Raw genomic sequence first — 22,062 nt, forward strand, 5'->3', positions numbered from 1 at the left:
CATTCTGGTTGGCCACTGTGTGAGATGAGATGCTGGACTAGAGGGACCACTGGTCTGATCTAGCAGGGCTCTTTTTGTGTTCTTAAAACCCAACATCACAAAGTAATCAAACAGATCGCAAAAAAAGTTTACCTGATTTTTTGCGATGATAGAGGTCTGCCTTTTCTTCCACTTTTTCTATCAGAGTATCATCATTTGGAACTGCACACGTCTCCCCTAAATCTGTGCAGGAGAGAGAAAGGAGTACCTGTGAGTCATTTGTTATGAGGGCCAGATCTGACATAAATGAGACCTTGTTGGGCCGGGCCAGGTCAAGCCAGGGCCATGTGTCTATTTATGAACTTTATAAAGGACACAAACACAATTAAAGGGTTTAAAAAAAACCAAACTTAAAATAAAACATGCTTAAAACATTAGCGCTCATTGGTCTTAAAGGTGCTTCTTTGTATTTCTTCCATGAGATCCAGGGAACTGGGCAAAGGAAGCTCTGGCTCTCTCTTTCTTTTCCCAGGGGACCAGGATGGGGAGGAGCCTCAGCCAATAGAAGGAAGAGAGGCTTGGCTCAGTAGGTCTGCTGTGTGATTGAGCCTGGCAAAGCAAGCTCTGTCTCCCCTCCTTCCTCTGTAGCTCCAGTGGGACTGAGCAAGCCTGAGAAAGCAAGCTGTGATGGAGAAGGAAGCAAGAGAGAGGGAGAAGGAAGCAGATGACAGCCAGTTGCTTGGGGGCCTGATAGGAGCCCTCTGGGGGTTTGATTCGGTCCCCAGGCTGCATGTTTAACACCCCTGGTCTAGAAGTTCCTCTTGATTTCATTTCAATCTGGTCCAACCTTCAACCCATTTGTTCTGGTCGGGCTTCCTTTGTCCACAAAGCGTGAGAGCCAATTTGGAACCCAGCTGTGTAAGTTTCTTCTTAAAGGAAACTGTCCTGCCGCCTTAATGTCGTAAGAGTCATTGGAGCGTTGGACCTGCTTACAGTTCTCAGACAGATGTCCAAGATGAGAGGGGGAAATCACACAAAGAGATCGTCAGGCCTTGGCTGACATCCAGCAGAAAACATCACCGGCCTTAAGGCTGTCTCTTTTGGCCGAAGGTGGCACGGGCCTTGACTGTTCCACAGAAAAAGATAAAATGTTGTTTCAGAAGGTTGCCGGCACAGTCTGTGGGTGTGGGAAGTGCTTTCCAGTTGCAGCCGACTTACGATGACCCCCATACGGCTTTCAAGGCAAGAGATGTTCAGAGGTGGTTTGCCATTGTCTGCCTTTGGACAGCATCCCCGGACTTCCTCAGGGCTCTCCCACCCAAGGACCAACCAGGGCTCACCCAGCTTAGCTTCCAAATCTGACGAGATCAGGCTAGCCTGGGCTATTCTAAGCCAGCATCTAGTCTATACTTCCCATACATAAGAAAGCAAGAAAAATAAGAGGACTCCCCCCAACACTCATTTTAGGGTAGCACCAGATACCTTTTCTCAAAATTTCCAGCACCCCTCCCTTCTCAAAAATTGGACAGGGGGGGGGGTGTTCTAACTATTACATTCCCCCAACTCTATCAGTTAATTTCTCCATTAGCAGGCCGCACAAACACACACACAAAATTCTATCTATGCCTGAATATTTAGTTCTTCAGGAAATCCAGGCGTTCCTCTGAAATCTGGCCTAGAAAATCTTCCACCCATTCAACTAGGACAAGGGCATTTTAATTTGGCTACTGCTCTTCCAAAAGTTCATGCTAGGTTACATTTCAACTCTTCCTTCATTAGAGAATTTCAGAAATTAATTCCAGAATTGAGACATGGATAATTTGCTCTTTACATCCCAAACCCCCACATTAGCTAAGTGCCAGACTATACAGATACAAACACTTTTTTAAAAGCACTCTTGGGAGGAGAAGAGAATGCAGAAAAAGCACTCTTGACTGGATCATATTCATGGCTGCACACAGGTTCTTTCTTGTGCAGTGTTTTCTTCACACGTGAACCCTGGTTGCAAGAATACAATCATTCATCAGGAGTGCTTTGTTGTAGTGTTTTATTAATACCCATGTGCAGGGGTGGAATTCTAGCAGGAGCTCCTTTGCATATTAGGCCACACACCCCTGATGTAGCCAATCCTCCAAGAGCTTACAGTAAGCCCTGTACTAAGAGCCCTGTGAGCTCTTGGAGGATTGGCTACATCAGGGGGTGTGGCCTAATATGCAAAGGAGCTCCTGCTAGAATTCCACACCTGCTCACGTGTATCTCAGCAACTATGAAGAAAGGGAGGGGCAGCAACTCTTGCACTCTACACAAAATTCAGAAACTAACAATAAAAAAGGAAGGCATTTCAGACTGAAAACCAGGTGATTTGGAACTTCAGATTGGGGGGAGGGGAGGACATTGGATGTGGGGAAATTCAAAGGTGTCTCTCCTCACAAAAATCACAAGAAAGATATGGCCAGGTATGGGAAAAGGAGCAAAATCTAAGCCAGATTTGGGCAGTCGTCTCCTAGGAGTCAAGGCCCAGCTTGCAAATGGCTGCTACAATCCGTATTGACAAATTATCTCTTTTTCTTCTCGTTAGATAAGCCAGAAGCTAGACACAGCAGGGAAAGGGAAACAGTGGGGCGCCAGTTCCTACAGCAAGCTATCAAACAGCCCCCAAAATAGTACAAGGAGGAGAGGCCAACGTTCTCCTGCAACATCCTTGAAGTGGCATGGTCTGTTCCGAACACTGGAAGAGGGCCATGTTCCCACTTCACAAGCTCATTACTCAACTCGCCGCCACAGCATCCATCTTCTCTTAACAAAAAGGTGAGACCGCTCAGAAAACAGCACAGATGTGCCTTGCGGTGTTTCGCTTCGAAGGCTTCACTTTAAGGGCGCCAAACAGCTACCAGAAATTTTTTGGGGGGGGGGTGTCAAGAATCATAGAATAGAATCACAGAATCACAGAGTTGGAAGGGGCCATACATTTGGTCCAACCAGGGCATTTTTTGCAGCAGGAACTCCTTTGCATATTAGGCCACACACCCCTGATATAGCCAATCCTCCAAGCGCTTACAAAAAAAAGCCTTGTAAGTTCTTGGAGGATTGGCTACATCAGGAGGGCATGGCCTAATATGCAAAGCAGCTCCTGATAGAATTCCACCCTGCCAAGAAATAAATAATACTGAATGAAGACTTGAAGAGCAATCACAGTGAGCTGAAAGGGGACAGATGGAAGGTGTGTGAAGCTGAGGGGGGCCACGCTTTACACGCCACCACCCCACCCACTGCTGAATGGGAGATCGCCTCAAAGCCCCCACCATGCTGTTGTGAGTGGTCTGAAGGAAGCCTGGGGTGGTGGTGGGGACCAGTGTTCCCTTGATGTAGCCAATCCTCCAAGAATTTACAGTAGGCCCTGTACTAAGAGCCCTGTAAACTCTTGGGAGGATTGGCTAAATCAGGGGGGGCATAGCCTAATATGCAAAAGAGTTCCTGCTAAAAAAAAGTCCTGGGTCCAACCCCCTGCTCTAAGCTGGATCAGCCTAGAGCAGGGGTGGCCAACGGTAGCTCTCCAGATGTTTTTTGCCTACAACTCCCATCAGCCCCAGCCATTGGCCATGCTGGCTGGGGCTGATGGGAGTTGTAGGCAAAAAACATCTGGAGAGCTACCGTTGGCCACCCCTGGCCTACAGCATCCCTGACAAGTGTTTGTCCAGCCACTGTTTAAAAACTGCCAAAGAGGGGGAGCTCAGCTGATTCCACTGTTGAGCAACTCGTACCATAAAAACGTTCTTCCTTATATCCAGCCAGTACCTTCCCACCCTTAATTTAAACCCATTATTGTAAGTCCTCTCCTCTGCTGCCAACAGAAACAGACCCCTGCCCTCCTCTAAGTGACAGTCCTTCAAATACTTCAAAACAGCAATCGGGTCTCCCCCCCCCCCCCACTCCTCTTCTCCAGACTGAACATTCCCAAGTCCCTCAGCCTTTCCTCAGAGGCCTTCATCTCCAACCACATGACCAACAACTGAAGGGACCTTGTCCAAGAAGCAGGGGTGGAATTCTAGCAGGAGCTCCTTTGCATATTAGGCCACAACCCCCCCCCCATTGTAGCCAATCCTCCAAGAGCTTACAAAAAAGAGCCTTGAAAGCTCTTGGAGGATTGGCTACATCAGGGAGGTGTGGCCTAATATGCAAAGCAGCTCCCGCTAGAATTCCACCCCTGTGAAGAAGTAAATCATACTGAATGAAGACTTGGAAGAGCAGTCGCAGTGAGCTGAAAGGGGGCAGCTGGAAGGTGAGTGAGCTTTAGACACCACCACCCCACCCACTGCTGGATGGGAGATTGCCTTGAAGCTCCCACCACGCTGTCGTGAGTGGCCTGAAAGAAGCCTGGGCTGGTGGTGGGGACCAGTGTTCCCTCTAAGCTGAGTTGGCATGAACTAGCTCACAGATTTTTAGCCTCCAGTTCACACATTTTTGTCTTAGCTCAAGAAGGATGGCCCCAGAGAAAACTAATGTATGCAGGAGCTCACAACTTTAATGCCAGTAGCTCACCAAGTAGAATTTTTGCTCACAAGACTCTGCAGCTTAGAGGGAACATTGGTGGGGATGCAGACAATTTATGGTGACCAATCGTGGGCTTTTCAAGGCAAGAGACGATCAAAGGTGGTTGGCCATTGCTTGCCTCTGTGTCATGGCCCTGGTATTTCTTGGAGGTCTCCCACTGAAACACTAGGCGGGACTGACCCTGCTAACCTTCCAAAATCTGTAAGATCAGGCTAGCCTCAGCATTTAGGCCAGGGCCAGACTGGGGAACTTACATGAAGTAAATCATTTTAGCATGTTGTGAATGTACAGAGAATTGGCCTAACAGTGGTGACTGAACTTGGTAGCCAAAGACACAATTGTCGTTTCCAGAGACAGCATATTGACTAGGGCAAGGAGGTTAAAAATTAAGAGCAGGTGGCATAGATGGCTCTCCTGCTTGGCCAGGTGATCTAGGAATCTGTCGTCTATCAAGTCAGGCCACTGGTCTGCGTAAATCAGTATTGTCCACACTTAATGGCTGTTGGTTTTCCAGAGTGTCTGGCTCAGAAAAGGAGAGGCCAGGGGTTGAAATTGGGACCTTCTTTATCCAGAGCCTGTGCTCTGCCCCACAAGCCAAAACTCTGGTCCAGGGGTGGCCAAACTGTGGCTTGGGAGCCACATGTGGCTCTCAAAGCCCCCACCACCCCATTGGCTAGCTTAGAGAAGGCATTTCTCTCTTTAAATCAGTTCTCCAAGCCAGCTGGCAGCTTGGAGAATGCATTTATAGTTAAAATTGCTTTCTTTCCACCTCTTCCTCCCTCCCCCTCCCATCTGTTTTCTTTCTACCTTTCCTTCCTTCCATCTGACATTCACATCTTGTGGCTCTCAGTTACCTAATGTCCCTGTCTTGCGGCTCTCAAACATCTGACTTTATTCTATGTGGCTCTTCCATTAAGCAAGTCTGGCCACCCCTGCGTCTGGTCTCCACTGTCCACAATGTCACAGAGCATGTCCACAATGTCACTCCATCACCTCCTCTGAATGTTTAGTACGACCAGTGTCTTGATCATATGTAAGTCGAGTTACGGTAACCCCAGCAAGGGGCCTTCAAAACAAGCTAAAAGCAGCAGGGGTGGAATTCTAGCATGAGCTCCTTTGCATAATAGGCCACACACCCCTGATGTAGCCAATCCTCCAAGAGCTTACAAGGCTCTTTTTTGTAAGCACTTGGAGGATTGGCTACAACAGGGGAGTGGGGCCTAATATAAGAACATAAGAAAAGCCATGTTGGATCAGGCCAATGGCCCATCCAGTCCAACACTCTGTGTCACTGATGGACCTCTGCTCCATATTTTTATCCAATCCCCTCTTGAAGCTGGCTATGCTTGTATATGCAAAGGAGCTCCTGCTAGAATTCCACCCCCGAGAAGCAGAGAGAGTTTGCCATTGTCTCCTGCTGCACAGCCTTCCTTGGTGGTCTCCCATCCCAGTAACAATCCTTCGCTTCTGAGATCTGATGCAATTGGGCTCTGCCATGCCGCCTTCCCTCTCTTGTTTTTATCACCAAGGTATAATTACAACTTAGAAAAGAAAGCCTTTACATAACAGCCTTTTCAAAAGGCTTAACATTCTTGGGTGGTATTTCCAGATGGCCCAACCAAAGGAATCGCCTTTTCTGCTTTTTTATCCTTCTTTTTCAGGCATCGATGCAGAAATAACATTAAACTTGTTTATTTCCCTGAAGCTTCTACTGTTTCCCACAGAGACTCATAAAAGCGAGAGAAAATTAACAGCACAAAACACAGGGGGGAAACGCCATCAGCTTGTTTTCCCCCTTTGAAGGAACAGATTTCTGTCGCTCCTGCAGCATTACAAACAGGAGAGCTGATGTGGGATAGTGGTTATGGTAAAGGACCAAAATCAAGCTGACCCGAGTTCAAGTGAGCTTTGACCCGAGTTCAGTGAGCTTTGACCAGTCACTCGCTCTCAGCCTAATCTACCTCACAAGATCGTTGTGATGATAAAATGAGGATAGAAGAACCATGTACCCTCTGAGCTCTTTGGAAGAAGGGTGAGACAAAAATGTACCAGACAAATATGGACCAAGATGTGAGATACTCCAAGACTGCACTGAAGTTTCTAGATTAGTCTCCCTCCTCCAACAAACAAGAACACTTATAAATAGGGCTTTTTTTTTTTAGCAGGAATGCACAAGAGTGCAGTTCCAGCTGGCTTGGCATCAGGGGTGTGGCCTAATATGCAAATGAGTTCATACTGTGTGACACAATTGTGATGTCATGGGGTGTGTCCTAATACACAAATTAGTTCCTTTTTTTGTAGAAAAAGCCCTGCTTATAAATCTTGTAGATAAATCGAGATGGGCAGCCATTTTAGTCTGTCTGAAGCAGCAAAAAATAGGAAGAATCCAGGAGCACCTTAAAGACTAACAAAATTTGTGGCAGGGATATTCACTTCTTCAGATACAGCTAAAATGTGAATCCATCTGTCCTTATTTCTTGGAGAGTGTAGCGATTTCAGATGCTGAATGACAACAGCAGAGAGGTAGTAGGCATGGCGAAATCAGCACTGGTAATGAGACAGGAAACCCAGTCCCAATTCAGTCCAAGGGGATGCATTGTCTTGAGCTTCATTATCAGTTGCAATTCGGCAGTCTCCTTTGAAATTTCTTTGTAAGAGAACTGCTGCTCTTAGGGCAGCAATTTAATGTCCTGAAAGGTTAAAATGCTCTTTGCACTGGTTTTTGAATGTTGTGGTTTCTGATGTCAGACTTTGTTCATTTATTCTTTGTCGAAGGGTGGAAATTGCCTGTTTGTGCAATATATTTTTAATGACGAATATCACTGAACAGGTAGCAGGTTTTTGGGTTCCCCAGGACTCTTGGCCAATTCAGTACAAAAATCCAAGAGGGGAAGAAAAGAGGGAGAAAAAAACAGGGCTTTTTTTTGTATCAGGAACTCCTTTGCATATTAGGCCACACACCCCTGACGTAGCCAATCCTCCAAGAGCTTACAGGACTCTTCTTACAGGGCCTACTGTAAACTTCAGGAGGATTGGCTACATCAGGGGTGTGTGGCCTAATGTGCAAAGGAGTGACTGCTACAAAAAAAAAGCCCTGGAAAAAAATATAACAGGTCATGATGATGAAATCCCCCCCCCCTGCAGTTTTTAGAGGCTTCAAATGGAATTAAGGTTGTGGCTGCAAATTTAATTAGATTAGATGAGACTGATGCAAAATGGATTTTGAGATACACCAAAGGAATGCAGAAGCCCTGATTTTCCTCTGCACTAAACAGAACATGCCAGTCCCTTGTAAACAGCGGGGGGGGGGGGTGCAGGAAAGTCCTTAATTTCTGGCAGAAATTGCTTCTCCGTTCCAATGTCTCTTGAAACCCTGTTTGCACCCAGCTCCATCAAAGCAATTAAATTCTTAAACCCATCCTCTAATCCCATTTTAAGGGTCTAAAAACAGCAGACCAAGAGATCTTTTAATCACAACCAGAAAAACTCTCTGCCAAACGTACGCGTTTTGTTCGGGGACAAGAAGTTCTGGAGGATGCAAAAAAAAACCCTTGTTCACTATTTTGCAATATTTCGGCTGGTCTGAACAAAATGGTATTATGATCCTGTTGAACTTGGCTATAGGAGACATGATGCCTTTTACATGATAACAGGGATGCCACCGAAAATGGCACTCATGTGTCGAGTCCTCCCCCATGATGCCTAGGATCACTTGGCCTGTTTCCCAATGTCATAATTTCCCCACCCACTTGCCAGGCAACAAGGCAGAATGGGAGTGGAGAAACGCATGCCATGGCCCACGTTCTATAACACATACGAACACATGAAGCTGCCTTATACTGAATCAGACCCTCAGTCCATCAAAGTCAGTATTGTCTACTCAAACTGGCAGCGGCTCTCCAGGGTCTCAAGCTGAGGTTTTTCACACCTATTTGCCTGGACCCTTTTTAGTTGGAGGTGCCAGGAATTGAACCTGGAACCTTCCGCTTACCAAGCAGATGCTCCACCACTGAGCCACCATCTCTCCCTGGCAAGAACTTGACTGGCAAGAACTTGAAACAGAGATGCTGTTTCCAGCAGCAGTCCTGCGTTGCCATTCAGTCTTCAAGAGACGGAGGCTGGTTGCAAGGGAGGAACACAGACCAGCAGAAGGGGACAAAAAGGTGGGCCACCGTGTCGGTCCACAGCTGATCCCAAAAACAAATGCCAGGTAACACCTTTTTTTTTAAAGGCCCACACAACACAAAGTGCAAGTTGGAGCTCTGAGTTTCCAATGTGCAGTGAAGATGAAAACATTGTGAACTTGAGAGTCACTCACCTACACACTGGGTACTGAACATGTTCTCCTGAACCTCGGCTTTTGCTTTTCGTCTCCCTGGAGGCCCTGGAGGTCCTGGAGGCCCTTGGGGACCAGGAGGGCCAGTGGGTCCCGGAGGCCCCGGCTCGCCTTTCACACCTAAAAAGACACACGAGGTTCTGTGTTTTGAGCACAGCAAAGCGGTTCCCAGCTTGAGATGCTTTCAAGATAACCCATCTAAAGGGGGGATGCCCTCTAGGTTGGAGGTGAATTTAAATATAGTCCGTCACTCTTTAGTCTTTGATCCTCTCCCCATGAGCCCCAACACCACCAGAGACATCTTGAAAGCACAGTTCCAGAAGATCCGCAGCAGAAGACAAGGTCATTCCTATTTCACACATCATCAACATCCAACCACTAAAAGGTAAAGATAGTCCCCTTTCCGACTCTGGGTTGCTTTCACATTTTCACAGCAGACTTTTTACGGGGTGGTTTGCCATTGCCTTCCTCAGTCATCTACACTTTCCCCCCAGCAAGCTGGGTACTCATTTTACCGACCTCAGAAGGATGCAAGGCTGAGTCAACCTCGAGCCAGCTACCTGAACCCAGCTTCTGCCGGGATCAAACTCTGGTCATGAGCAGAGAGTTTGGACTGCAGTACTGCAGCTTTAACACTCTGCACCATGGGGCTCTTCTTCCAACCACTAGCTACAGGAAATTATGCAATTCCCATGTATGGCTCTTAACATGCTGTGTACATTAATTCTTCTGTGTTGGGCACACAAGCCCTCATAAGAACAGAAAAGGAAAAAGAAACAGTCTTCCAATGGATGCTTCCGGCCAGCAAAGAAGGAAAACACAGGTGGTTCCTGCCAACTTTGGATCCATCAGATCGGCTGAGCTTGATGCTTCTGTGGAGTCTCTTTCACTGCCTGGTCTTGAACCAAGAACTGGCTCAGACATCTGCAGCTGCAACTCTGATCTGTGGGTGATCTGGGACTGCTTCTCCCAAAGCAGTTGCTGTTTTTTAAACTTCAAAGCAGCCGCACAAAAAGCCAGACTGGAGAGGGCAGCATGGGTCCCACCCAAAGCTTCTTTTCTCTAGGAAAAGCTGTTCTCATACACAGTCTGTTATACACACGTTACTGTTATTTACAGGGATGGAATTCTAGCAGCAGCTCCTTTGCATATTAGGCCACACACCCGCTGATGTAGCCAGTCATCCAAGAGCTTACCAAAAAAAGAGCCTTGTAAGCTCTTGGAGGATTGGCTACATCAGGGCGGTGTGGCCTAATATGCAAAGCAGCTCCTGCTAGAATTGCACCCCTGGTTATTTAAGACATGTATATACCCCATTCAAGAAATACCTTGCAATCAAGATTCAACACAGTATCAGATAGAGAACATAAAAGAGATAGGCGGACACTAAACCCAGTGGTGAAACAGTCCTAAAACTTAAATGGTCTTCTATGTTACTTAGAGATATCGGAGGTTGGTTGATCGTGACTTTCCTGCTGTCACTTGGGGCCGAGCTTCATAATACAAAGTCCCCCTGTTTGGGAATTTATATCAGACATGCAGTGGGAGTTTCGTCCCTCCTAGATACCACCCAACACTACCACACAGAGTGCCATTTTCACATCTACAAACTGATCCATGGAGCCGCTACTTATTCCACCGCGAAATCCCGAATTTTCGCAATGGAGCTAATAGAAGTTCCACCGGGTAGTTAGAGGACACAAAGACAACAGTGTGTGGGGAGGCTGAAACTACTTCTCCCCACACTTTGGGCGTTTTCGCACTGACCTTACGCCGGAGCGACATCCCTCTTCACCGCGCAGCGTTTGTGCGGATTTCGCACTAATTGCTCCGCAGAACCCGGAAGAGCCGCAAAGTCCCGCGGCTTTTGCGTCGCAAATGTAAACTGGTTTTTGGCGGTTTACATTTGCGATGCAAAAGCTGCAGGACTTTGCGGCTCTTCCGGGTTCTGCGGAGCAATTAGTGCAAAATCCGCACAGACGCTGTGCGGTGAAGAGGGATCTCGCTCCGGCGTAAGGTCAGTGCGAAAACGCCCTTTGTAGTCCCCAGCATCATTAAAAACAAGGATCTGAATGCTGGCAAAAAAATTGATGGCAATAGGGAGCTTCCTGCGTAACTCCAGGGGAGTTCCTCAGCTTGTCTCCTCTCACCTTCTGCTGTTAAATCGTTGCTCGCTTCGCCTTTATCCCCTTTGGCCCCTCTCGATCCTTTTTCTCCTGGTGTCCCATTTTTCCCAGGTAAGCCAATTTCACCAGGATCTCCTTTTTCTCCTTTCTCTCCAGGGTCACCTTTTGGTCCTGGTTTTAAAAAAAGGCATGACTTAGAACACACATTTGGAAAAACCACTTAGATCATGCAGGATGTTGCAGGAATTTAGGCCCTTGCATGCAGATATCTCTCAAAAGTACACGTTGATTTTCGCTTTCCGCCGTCATGTTTCAGCAGGTGTTTTTTGGTGCCAGTTTCCAAACAAACACAAAGGATCTAGGAATTTATTCAGGGGTGGAATTCTAGCAGGAGCTCCTTTGCATATTAGGCCACACACCCGATGTAGCCAATCCTCCAACAGCTTACAAAAAAGAGCCTTGTAAACTCATGGAGGATTGGCTGCATCAGGAGTGTATGGCCTAATATGCAAAAGAGCTCCTGCTAGAATTCCACCCCTGGATTTATTAAAGCCCATCATATGCTCATTGACAAAGGAAATTCACTCTGCATATATTTAGAGGCAGGTTCACAGGTACTTCATATTTTCTGGCACTTCATATTTTCTAAGAATCTTGGAATTAGCAATAAATTTCGGGCCTTATTTGCAGACTTCTGACATTGAAGAACCTGGCTCAGATGAAGTCCCAGCAAAATATTTTAATGTTTTAATAATGTTTTATTGTTATAATGTGAATCTGTCATCGAATTACGACTGTTGTTAGCCGCCCTGAGCCCGTTTGGGGAGGGTGGGATACAAGTGCAATAAATAAATAAATGCCTGATTTAAACCTCCTTTGCTAGATGTTTCATTATGAATCAGCATTGTATTTACTCAGTGGAATGAGTACATTGGGACTTAAGAATATATCCCCGGGAAAAAGTGGGGCCCTTAAGCCCTGAAGTGACTCTGCTCACGCAGGCTGGCCACTGGCTCCCCCTCACCTGGAAATACAACTGTCTTCCAAGACTCAGACTGTTTCCCACTAGCCTTACCCTGCTCTCACTCTCCTCTTCTCCTCAGGGCTTCTGTTGGATTTCGCACAAGCTGCCCCGGGGCTGCAACTTGTTTTGCCTCTTTCCCGTGGCAAACAGAAACTGGTTTTTAGAGGATCTTGTTTGCTGCACAAAAGAGGCGGAGCAAGTTGCAGCCTCAGGGCAGCTTGTGCGAAATCCCACGGATGCCCCGCGGAGAAGAGGAGAGTGTGAGTGGGGTAAGGCTAGTGGGGAATCAGACTTGAGATTTTGCCTGGATGCTCTCAACACTGTTGACTCCAAGGGATGGGGGTGGAGATTCTACTGTGTTAGTCCAACATGCTGTCCACTGCATGCAGACGAAAGTGATACAAAGGAGGGCAATACTGTGTGATTTTGCTAGAGTTCTGAGTCAGCCTCAAGGAACTGGAAGAGGGGAAAACGGAGAGAAAGGAAATAGTATTGTCCACATGGAAACGTACCTGGTTTCCCTCGTCTTCCGGGTTCTCCCTTTTGCCCAGGAATGCCAGGAATTCCATCAGATCCATTAAAACCAGGCATTCCATCAAGACCAGGAGGACCTGATGAAATCAAGAAAATGTGATATCTGAGAATCCCACCCCAGAGAACAGGAAATCTTACACCACACAAGCTTCAGCATTCTGGTTTGAGAGTCAATGGAAGCCAACATGGGATCTCCAAAGTCATGAAAATCAGCCACACACAAACTAATCAAGCCAGAATATTTCAGTTTAAAATTGGCCCCAAAGGACTCATGCCTTGTTATTTTGGAGTAGCTTAGGCAATCCTGCAAATAGGCAAGATCAACAGTTGCCTAAACATGTGCATTCTCTGTAGTAGCCCCCACGCTATGGAATGGCCTGTCTGAAGAAGTCTGGAAGACCCCCACCCTTTCGGCTTTCTGCCAACTACATAAAAAAGAACCGTGCGGGAAGCCATTCTTATAAAGGTAACTGAGCTGCACTGGAACAGAATGATTCAGGAAGACACAGAAATGCAAGGAACAAGACTGAGGACTATACTACTAACATGTATTATCTGTTCACAGAACCAGAGTTGGAAGGGACCTTCAGCATCATCTAGTCCAACCCCCTGCACAATACAGGAAATTCATAGATACCTCCCACACACACATACACACCCTGTTCCATGCCCAGAGCATGGCAAAAAATCTCCAGGATCCCTTGCCAAACTGGCCTGGAGACAAATTGCTGACTGACCCCAAAGTGGCAACCAGCATTTCCCTGGGTGTGTAAGAAAGGCCCATGAGAACTAAGCACTGATGCAACCCTTCCTGTCCTCCTTCTTGTGATCTGCCTAAGTTCACAAAATCAGCATTGCTGTCAGGTGGCCATCTAGCCTCTGTTTGAAAACCTCCAAAGAAGGAGAGCCCACCACCTCCTGAGGAAGCCTGTTCCACTGAGGAACCACTCTGTTTGGAAGCTCTTCCGAATGTTTAGTCAAAACTCTTTAATTTCAACCCAATGGTTCTGGTCTGACCTTCTGGGGCAACAGAAAACTATTTTGCACCATCCTCTATATGACAGCCCTTCAAATACAGCCTTTCAAAGTACTGTTGATGCATATTTTTATGCAGCTCTCATTGTGTTATATTTCTACTTAATGCCATACCATTCCTCACATTAACATGTCAAGCTTAATACTTATGCCTTGTTTCAGACTTCTGAAGCCGCAGTCCTGTTACATTGCTTATTAGATGTCTCCTCATCCCACTGATTATACTGAGAAGAAGAGGAGGAGATTGGATGTATGCCCCCACCCTTCACTTGGAGTCTCAGAGCAGCTTACAATCGCCTTTCCCTTCCCCTCCCCACAACAGACACCCAGTGAGGCAGGTGGGGCTGAGTTACAGAACCACTCTTGAGCAAAACAGTTCTGAGAGAATTATGACTGACCCAAGGTGATACCTGCAGGTATAGGTGGAGAAGTGAGGAATCAAACCTGGTTCTCCCATATAAGCGTCTGTACACTTAACCAACACACCAAACTGCTCTCATATATTTACATTACATAATTCCCCTGTAGCCTCAGTGATAAAAGGCAGACTATAAATAACATAACATACATAAATAAATTACTATAAATAACAAAAGTAAATAATCATATGCCAGGGCTACCACATTTCAAAACCCCCAAAAGAGGACATCTTTCCCGACTGACTACTTTAAACGAGTGATCACTATGACAAATCTCATGTTAATTACCCTTACTATTTAAGCTGCGGTCATTGTACTTAATAGGAATATTCCTAACGTTCCAAAAAGAGGACATTTTCAACCATTTTTTTAAAAAAAGCCCAAAAGAGCACAGACACCAGAAACAGAGGGCATGACCTCTAAAACGAGGGCATCTGGTAACCCAAGCATATGAGGATGGTAAATTGGCTTAGGTGCCTTTAAAGGGGGACTAAAAACATTTACAAATGTGAAATCCATCAGCAGCTATCAGCTAGAATACTGAAATCGGAAGCTTCTGCTTCAGAAGGCTCCATGGAAAAAGCTGCCAACGGGGAAGGCAGGTGCTTTCATGCGTTCAGGACCTGGGCTTCTTTCATAGAAAAAGCCCAGCAGGAACTCATTTGCATATCAGGCCACACCCCCTGACACCAAGCCAGCCGGAACTGCGTTTCTGTGTGTTCCTGCTCAAAAAAAGCCCTGCTCAGGACCCTTTGGCAGACCATCATTGGAAACAAGATGCTGAGCTAGAAGGACCCTCAATCTGATGCCCTCCATCAAAACTTGCACAAAACTGTGCCCCCTCCCCAAATTTAACCACAAACCTTGCGGGGGTGATCTTGGGCCATTCTCGCTTAGCTGAACCTACCTCACATATGAAGCTGACTTGTACTGAATCAGACCCTGGGTCCATCAAAGTCAGTATTGTCTACTCAGACTGGCAGCGGCTCTCCAGGGTCTCAAGCGGAGGTTTTTCACGGCTATTTGCCTGGACCCTTTTTAGTTGGAGTTGCCGGGGATTGAACCTGGGACCTTCTCAAGCTGAGGTTTTTCATACCTACTTGCCTGGACCCTTTTTAGTTGGAGTTGCCGGGGATTGAACCTGGGACCTTCTCAAGCTGAGGTTTTTCATACCTATTTGCCTGGACCCTTTTTAGTTGGAGTTGCCGGGGATTGAACCTGGGACCTTCTCAAGCTGAGGTTTTTCACACCTATTTGCCTGGACCCTTTTTAGTTGGAGTTGCCGGGGATTGAACCTGGGACCTTCTCAAGCTGAAGTTTTTCACACCTATTTGCCTGGACCCTTTTTAGTTGGAGTTGCCGGGGATTGAACCTGGGACCTTCTCAAGCTGAGGTTTTTCATACCTATTTGCCTGGACTCTTTTTAGTTGGAGTTGCCAGGGATTGAACATGGGACCTTCTCAAGCTGAGGTTTTTCACACCTATTTGCCTGGACCCTTTTTAGTTGGAGATGCCAGGGATTGAACCTGGGACCATACCAAGCAGATGCTCTACCACTGAGCCACCGTCCCTCCCCTCACAGGGGCTGTTGCATGGGGGGGGGGGGGGAGGAAAGAACAAGGCCCCTTTGAACTCCTTGGGGACTGGTAGGATGAAAATATACTGAACAACCAAACAAGAAGGATGCTGTGCTGCAGCTGAGCCATCATTGGTCAAGCAGACAGATGCAGGATAACACGAGCCTGGTCTCACAAGGACTGAAGAGTTGGATCCAGTTGGGATCTGATCCAATATCCTTAGAGGAGAGGAAGAAAAGCTTCGCTGTCCTGACATCTGTCCCAATTACATATTCCGAGCACAATTTACTCACACTCTCGAGTGCGCTGGGGAAACGCAAGTGGGTGGAACGCGAACCTTTTCCAAGAAATAGGAAGTTCATTAAATGCCACGTCTGGAGGAGCTCTGTGCAAAGCAAACTCGTAAATGTACTCAGGGACAACCTGTTTTTGTCCTGCCTGTGGGATAATCCAAGAAAGCTGGGGGAAACGGATGCTATTCCCCCCCCCACACCCTCTCAAAAGCAAGCAGGGGAAGGGGCTTCCATACAGCAAATAAGGTTGCCAACTTCTAGGTGGCAGATGGAGATCTCCCAGAATTACACATGTTCTCCAGACAACAGAGATCAGTTCCTCTTTGGAGGTTGGCCTCTGTGGCATTATGCCCTGCTGGAGTCCATCCCCTCTCCATGGCTCCACCCCCAGCAGCTCCAGGACTTTTCCAGCCCAGAGCCCAACGGTAAAGAATGAAAGGAAAACTTTCACAGACAGACTGCGCACATATTTATGTGTGATCCTTTGAGAGTCTAAAAAGAAAAAGAATCAGCTTTCTCATAATCAAAATAGACTTCCCTGCTTGGTTGTCAGCAGGTGAACCAGAAAGGAACTGTTTACAAGAAAGGCTTTTTTTTTTTTTGTACCAGGACCTCCTTTGCATATTAGGCCACGCACCCCTGATATGGCCAATCCTCCAAGAGCTTACAGTAGGCCCTGCATTAAGAGCCCCTGCAAGAAGAAGAAGAATAGCAGATTTATACCCTGCCGTTCTCTCTGAATCAGAGACTCAGAGTGGCTTACAATCTCCTATATCCTCTCCCTCCACAACGGACACCCTGTGAGGTGGGTGGGGCTGAGAGGGCTCTCCCAGAAGCCGCCCTTTCAAGGACAACCTCTGCCAGAGCTATGGCTGACCCAAGGCCATTCCAGCAGTTACAAGTGGAGGAGTGGAGAATCAAACCCGGTTCTCCCAGATAAGAGTTCATGCACTTAACCACTACACCAAACTGGCTCTTGGAGGATTGGCTACATCAAGGGTGTGTGTCCTAATATGCTAAGGAGTTCCAGCTACAAAAAAAGCCCTATTTACAAGCCTTGAATAAAGATGTAATTTCACGTGTTCATTCATGGATTTGTTTTGAGCTCAAAGGACATGTGGCATTAACCGTGTGCCGTTTTTCCTCCAGTATTTCCTTGTTTTACCTAAAGCAACAGAAGAGGAGGAGGAGGTGATATGACAGCCATCTTCAAGTATTTGAAGGGCTGTCGTCATGTAGAGGATGGAGCAGAGTTGTTTTCTGTTGCCCCAGAAGGATGGACCAGAGGCAACAAGTCAAAATTAAATCAAAAGAATTTTTGGCTAAAAGTTAGGAAGAACTTCCTGACCGTTAAAGCGATTCCTCGGTGGAACAGGCTTCCTGGGGAGGTGGTGGGCTCTCCTTCCTTGGAGGTTTTAAAGCAGAGGCTAGATGGCTGATTCTGTGAATTTAGGCAGATCATGAGAGGGAGGGCAGGAAGAAATGAGCCAGTGCTCCGCCCTTGTGACCCTTTCTTATATGCCCAGGGTAATGCTGATCGACACTTTGGGTATTTCAGGAAAGAATTTTCCCCCCTGGCCAGATTGGCCTAAGGATCCTGGAGGTTTTTTGCTTTCCTCTGGGCACAGAGCAGGGGGCACTGGGGGAGGGTAGCTGTGAATTTCCTGCATTGTGCAGGGGGTTGGGCTTGATGAGCTTTGGGGTTCCTTCCAGCTCCATGTTCTATGTTTCCACAAGAAGCACCTTCACTAAGGATGATCAGATTCCCCCATTTCCACCTATTTTAAGAGATCCAGTGTGGTGTCGTGGTTAAGTGCGTGGACTCTTATCTGGGAGAACCGGGTTTGATTCCCCACTTCTGTACTTGCACCTGCTGGTATGGCCTTGGGTCAGCCATAGATCTCACAGAGGTTGTCCTTGAGAGGGCAGCTGCTGTGAAAGCCCTCCCAGCCCCACCCACCTCACAGGGTGTCTGTTGTGGGGGGGGGGGGAAGGTAAAGGAGATTATGACCACTCTGAGATTCAGAGTATAGGGTGGGATATAAATCCATCATCATCATCTTCTTCTTCGTCTGCATCTTCTTCTTCTGGGTCAATCTGTTTTTTGACTGCTGGAGATGCATTCCAACATCTTCACTTTAAGTTAGCAAACTCTGAAGAGCAAAACCCACCAAGTAGATGGGGAATGACCCTCTCCTCCTCTCCCATCATCAACACTGACGTCACCACCACCATGCATCTGGGATCTCTATGGATTCTGCAGAACCATACAACCCCCCGCACCTCCCTTCCCCCAGGATGTGTGATGTGATTGTTAAATGTATGAATCCCCATATAAGACTGAAGGACAGGGAAGGAGCATTGAATGTTATGAAGCAAGCAGCAATGAAAGGAAGAACTGCTTCTTAAGCCGTGCCAACACAGTAATTGCATCCTTAGAGTTTCATAATATCTGGGATTTTAATTGACGCCTTATGGAGGGAAAGGACACCGTCTGCAGTAGAAATTGAAAGCAGATCTACTCAGCTTGCTTTCAAATGGCTTTGGGTGGGAGTTGGCAGTTTCGGATGGTTCTGTAATATCGGTGGTTAAAACCCATTGTGAAGACTCTGAGTACTACATTGTGCAAAGACATTTACTGATACTCTGTTGACAACTTTTTTTTTCCCAGAGGTCATTTAGAAAACATTCCGTTCCCAAAGAAGAAGAAACACTCAGGAACCACTTTTAGAAAGAAGAAAAAGTGGGTTTTTCATCGGCCTTCGATAATTTGAAGGAAAATGGGGGAGATGGTGCCAATTGCGAATTTCTAGGAATTTCCCAAGTCTCTATGGTAAAGACCATAGAAATTATGAAAATTCCTAGAGCATCACCTAGAAAGTGATACCACGTTTCTCCAAAATTCCACTCTCCACAGGCACCACTTCAAAAAACTCTCAGCATTCACTGGTGCAGGGCTGACAACCCTAGTCTAATGCCAGCACTACAGCCATTCAGAGAGAAGAAGGGCAGGCTGTGATCTCTGTTGCTGTATAGTGGCCGGCTCTCCCATGGGATTGGGGCGTCAGCAACTCACCTCAAATATCCACTGTACAAGCTACATCAACAGTTTGACAGTAACACAAGAGGAAAAAAGGCAAATTACCTGGCAATCCTGGGGACCCTAGAACAAAACCAAACAAAGAACAGAAATTAAACAGCAGGCATGACATGATACTGAAACTGAGAAGAAGGTTCTTACTGGTGAGGTCTGTGCCAGCTGAATTGGAGAGCATGCACCAGACAAATACTGAATAGGAGTTCACAGTAGTTCGAAAAGGAATCCCTAACTTTCACATACCCGTAAGCTTTAGAGCAGGAATCCCCAACCCTTCTGAGCCTGTGGGGAGCTTTGGAGTTCTGACACAGGGTGGAGAGCGCAACCACAAAATGGCTGCCACAGGAAGTGGAGCCATACACAGGCACGCAGGAAGTCCAAGTGCAAGGGGATAGAGGGGCAATTTTTAAAATATCCTGGGAAAGAGGAATGACACAGAGGACAAAACTAACACTGCAGCGGCGGCGGCTGCTGAAACATTATTTTCATCAGCACGCCAATCAGATGTCCAATGGCCAATCAGAAGTGGCTCCACCCACTTTCTGGAAACACTCAGCAGGCACCAATTAAGGGGCTGTTCAGGGGTGGAATCCTAGCAGGAGCTCCTTTGCCTATTAGGCCACATCCTATGATACAGCCAATCCTCCAAGAGCTTACAAGGCTCTTTTTTGTAAGCTCTTGGGAGTTTCTGCTACATCGGGGGTGTGGCCTAATATGCAAAGGAGCTCCTGCTAGAATTCCACCCCGGTGTCATTGCATTTCAGTATGCAGACATGCTCTAAAGCTGGAGACCCCAGAACGGTGCCTGTGGACGCCATGGCACCCACGCCACCACGCTGAGGAGCCCAGCTTTATTTCCAAACTGGTTCACTTCATAGCAACCAACCAGAAAATCATGGTGATTACGATTTGATAAAGGAGCCATCCACAATTGGTTTAACTGTCAAGAAACATGTATTTCCTGCTTCACTTGTACAGAGAACTATGGAACCTAAGCAGGACAATACAGCATGCGAGGGGAGGGAGGGACAGAAAAAGCGTTAAGTCCTTTTGAAAAAACGCTGCTCATTGAAAGCTAATCTTTAAACGCAAGCAAACAACTCACACTCAATCCCCAGATCAGAGGCAACTTATATTTCAGTGGGCTGCTCTTGGACAGAGTCAGGGGCGGTGGTGGGAATTTTGCCACCCCAGGCCACCCGCATGCCTGCAACTCCCCATGGGTGTCAGGGTGAGGCCATGCCACCTCTTTAGTCCACTGGGGTCCTGGCAGGCAAAAGCGGCAGCAGGGCTGTTGTCTTGCTCCGAGGGCTGTCTCCCTTGCAAGGGGAGGCAGCCAGGAGTGAGGCCACGCAGCCGCTTTTGTCTGCCAGAGTCTCGGGTGGGCGAAAGGGGCCACGGGGCTGTTCTGCCTCACTCCCAGGCTGTCTCCCCTGCAAGAGGAGGCAGCCTCGGAGTGAGGCCGTTCTGCTAGGAAGCCAGACTTGGAGGAGAGTGTACACTGGTGCACCGTCTGGTCGCTCTCTATGACCGTCTATGACCTGGGAAGCTGAGAGCGGCAGGGAGGGTGGAGGGGGCGCCCAGCCGTGCCCTGTAGGCAAGGTGGCACCCCAGCCGGCCACCTACCTCGCCTGGACAGAGCACATGTTCTGCAAGGGAGACTCATGGCAGTGAAACCAATTGCTCTGGAGGTCAGGGCACATGTGCCTTTCCACAGACACCGCCCAAAGCCACCCAAATAACTATTCTGCTTCGGTTATCTTGTGCCCCTGAACCAGCTCTCTGCACCTTGCCTCGCAGCACAGCAAAATTTAAACGCTGCCAAAGTAGAACAGTGCCAAGAGCCGATGAGAGGCTAAAGGATTAAACCGCTTTCTTGCACAGTCCTAAGGCAAACTGAGGCGGCAATCTGCAAGTTAGGGATGGGCCAAGGACACATGATGATTGTCTTATTGGTTTGAGCTCTAAGTGGCAATGTCAATGGGACAAAGAATGCCCATCAGTTCATAGGGCCCTTTTTTGACAACCTACCTGTTAAACATAGTCCTTTGGTGCCATTGCAGAGCTCCAACATCACTCGGACCTAAAAGCGTGAAAGCAAGACACAAGGTTAGTGTTCCAAGGCAAACATTTCATAGGTTCCAGGGTAAACATTTCATAGAGACCTCTCCCTCTGCTGGACCTCAATTCTAGCCTCTAATGCTGTAGTTCTCCAGCAGGCCCTGAGGGCATGCCAACATGCCACAAGACATAAATTCATTCACTTCCTTAAAGGCTCCTGTGGACAGTATCCATACACACAGGAGGCTACCCTACTGCATCTCTGCATGATTACCATCTCTGTACATGCTGCCTTCCTTCTGATCTGTTACAGCATGTAGAAAGTCACAGCACCTTGACTTTGCATCAGGTGTAATCAGATGATTAGATTACTCCTGAACAGACCACCTTTGGAGGAGGTTCCCTGTTGAGTCTCTGCATGTGTCTCTGTTCTTGCCTTCCCGAAATTGGAGGCTTCCAGATGCACAGCTCAAGCAGATATCCAACAGGTAGGCTCCTATGAAAATAGGCAGGTTTTTTTTCTTCCTTGCTCTAAAACTAAACTCTTTGAAGTGCAAAGATGACAGAGATCTCCTTTTTAGAATACAGAATAAAAGCATCTGTCTGCCATCACCTCAGCTTTATGGAATTTCATCTCATGGACACCCCCCTGGCATCATTTCTCCTGTCTTTTAAAAGATACATTAAGACTTTCCTCTTAGTATCTTTGTTTTGAATGGGATGTTTTAGGTGCTGACCGATTTTAACAGATGCTGACAGACTTCAATGGGGATTTTCACTGAAGGCTCTCTGATTGTTGGGGGTTATTTTAATTCAGTGGTTTTCATTTCTATTATCTCCGCTGGCTTACATTTTCTTGTTACTTGTGTTTTTTTAAAACTTACTTTCAGTAATACTTTTGACTTATCTATTAACTGATTATTATTATCTGAAACTATTGCTTTCACACTTTGGGTATTATTACTTTTTAAAAACCCTCTTTGATTAGATCACCCCTGTCATGGAGCAGTTAAAATGTCAGACCAAGATC

The 22,062-nt window shown here is 47.0% G+C and overlaps 1 protein-coding gene across 1 annotated transcript in view; it reads right to left on the bottom strand.

Moving 5' to 3' along the window:
• Positions 1 to 22,062, bottom strand: part of GLDN (gliomedin) — a 45,648-nt gene that overhangs the window by 8,586 nt on the left and 15,000 nt on the right. The window contains exons 2-7 of the mRNA XM_060259971.1: positions 21,003 to 21,054; positions 19,020 to 19,037; positions 12,529 to 12,627; positions 11,017 to 11,163; positions 8,849 to 8,986; positions 133 to 216 (exon numbers count right to left, since the gene is read on the bottom strand). Coding sequence (XP_060115954.1) covers positions 133 to 216; positions 8,849 to 8,986; positions 11,017 to 11,163; positions 12,529 to 12,627; positions 19,020 to 19,037; positions 21,003 to 21,054 — 538 coding nt within the window. The remainder of the gene's footprint in view (positions 1 to 132; positions 217 to 8,848; positions 8,987 to 11,016; positions 11,164 to 12,528; positions 12,628 to 19,019; positions 19,038 to 21,002; positions 21,055 to 22,062) is intronic.

Source organism: Heteronotia binoei, chromosome 19 (genome assembly GCF_032191835.1).
Source record: "Heteronotia binoei isolate CCM8104 ecotype False Entrance Well chromosome 19, APGP_CSIRO_Hbin_v1, whole genome shotgun sequence".
Lineage (NCBI taxonomy): Eukaryota > Metazoa > Chordata > Lepidosauria > Squamata > Gekkonidae > Heteronotia > Heteronotia binoei.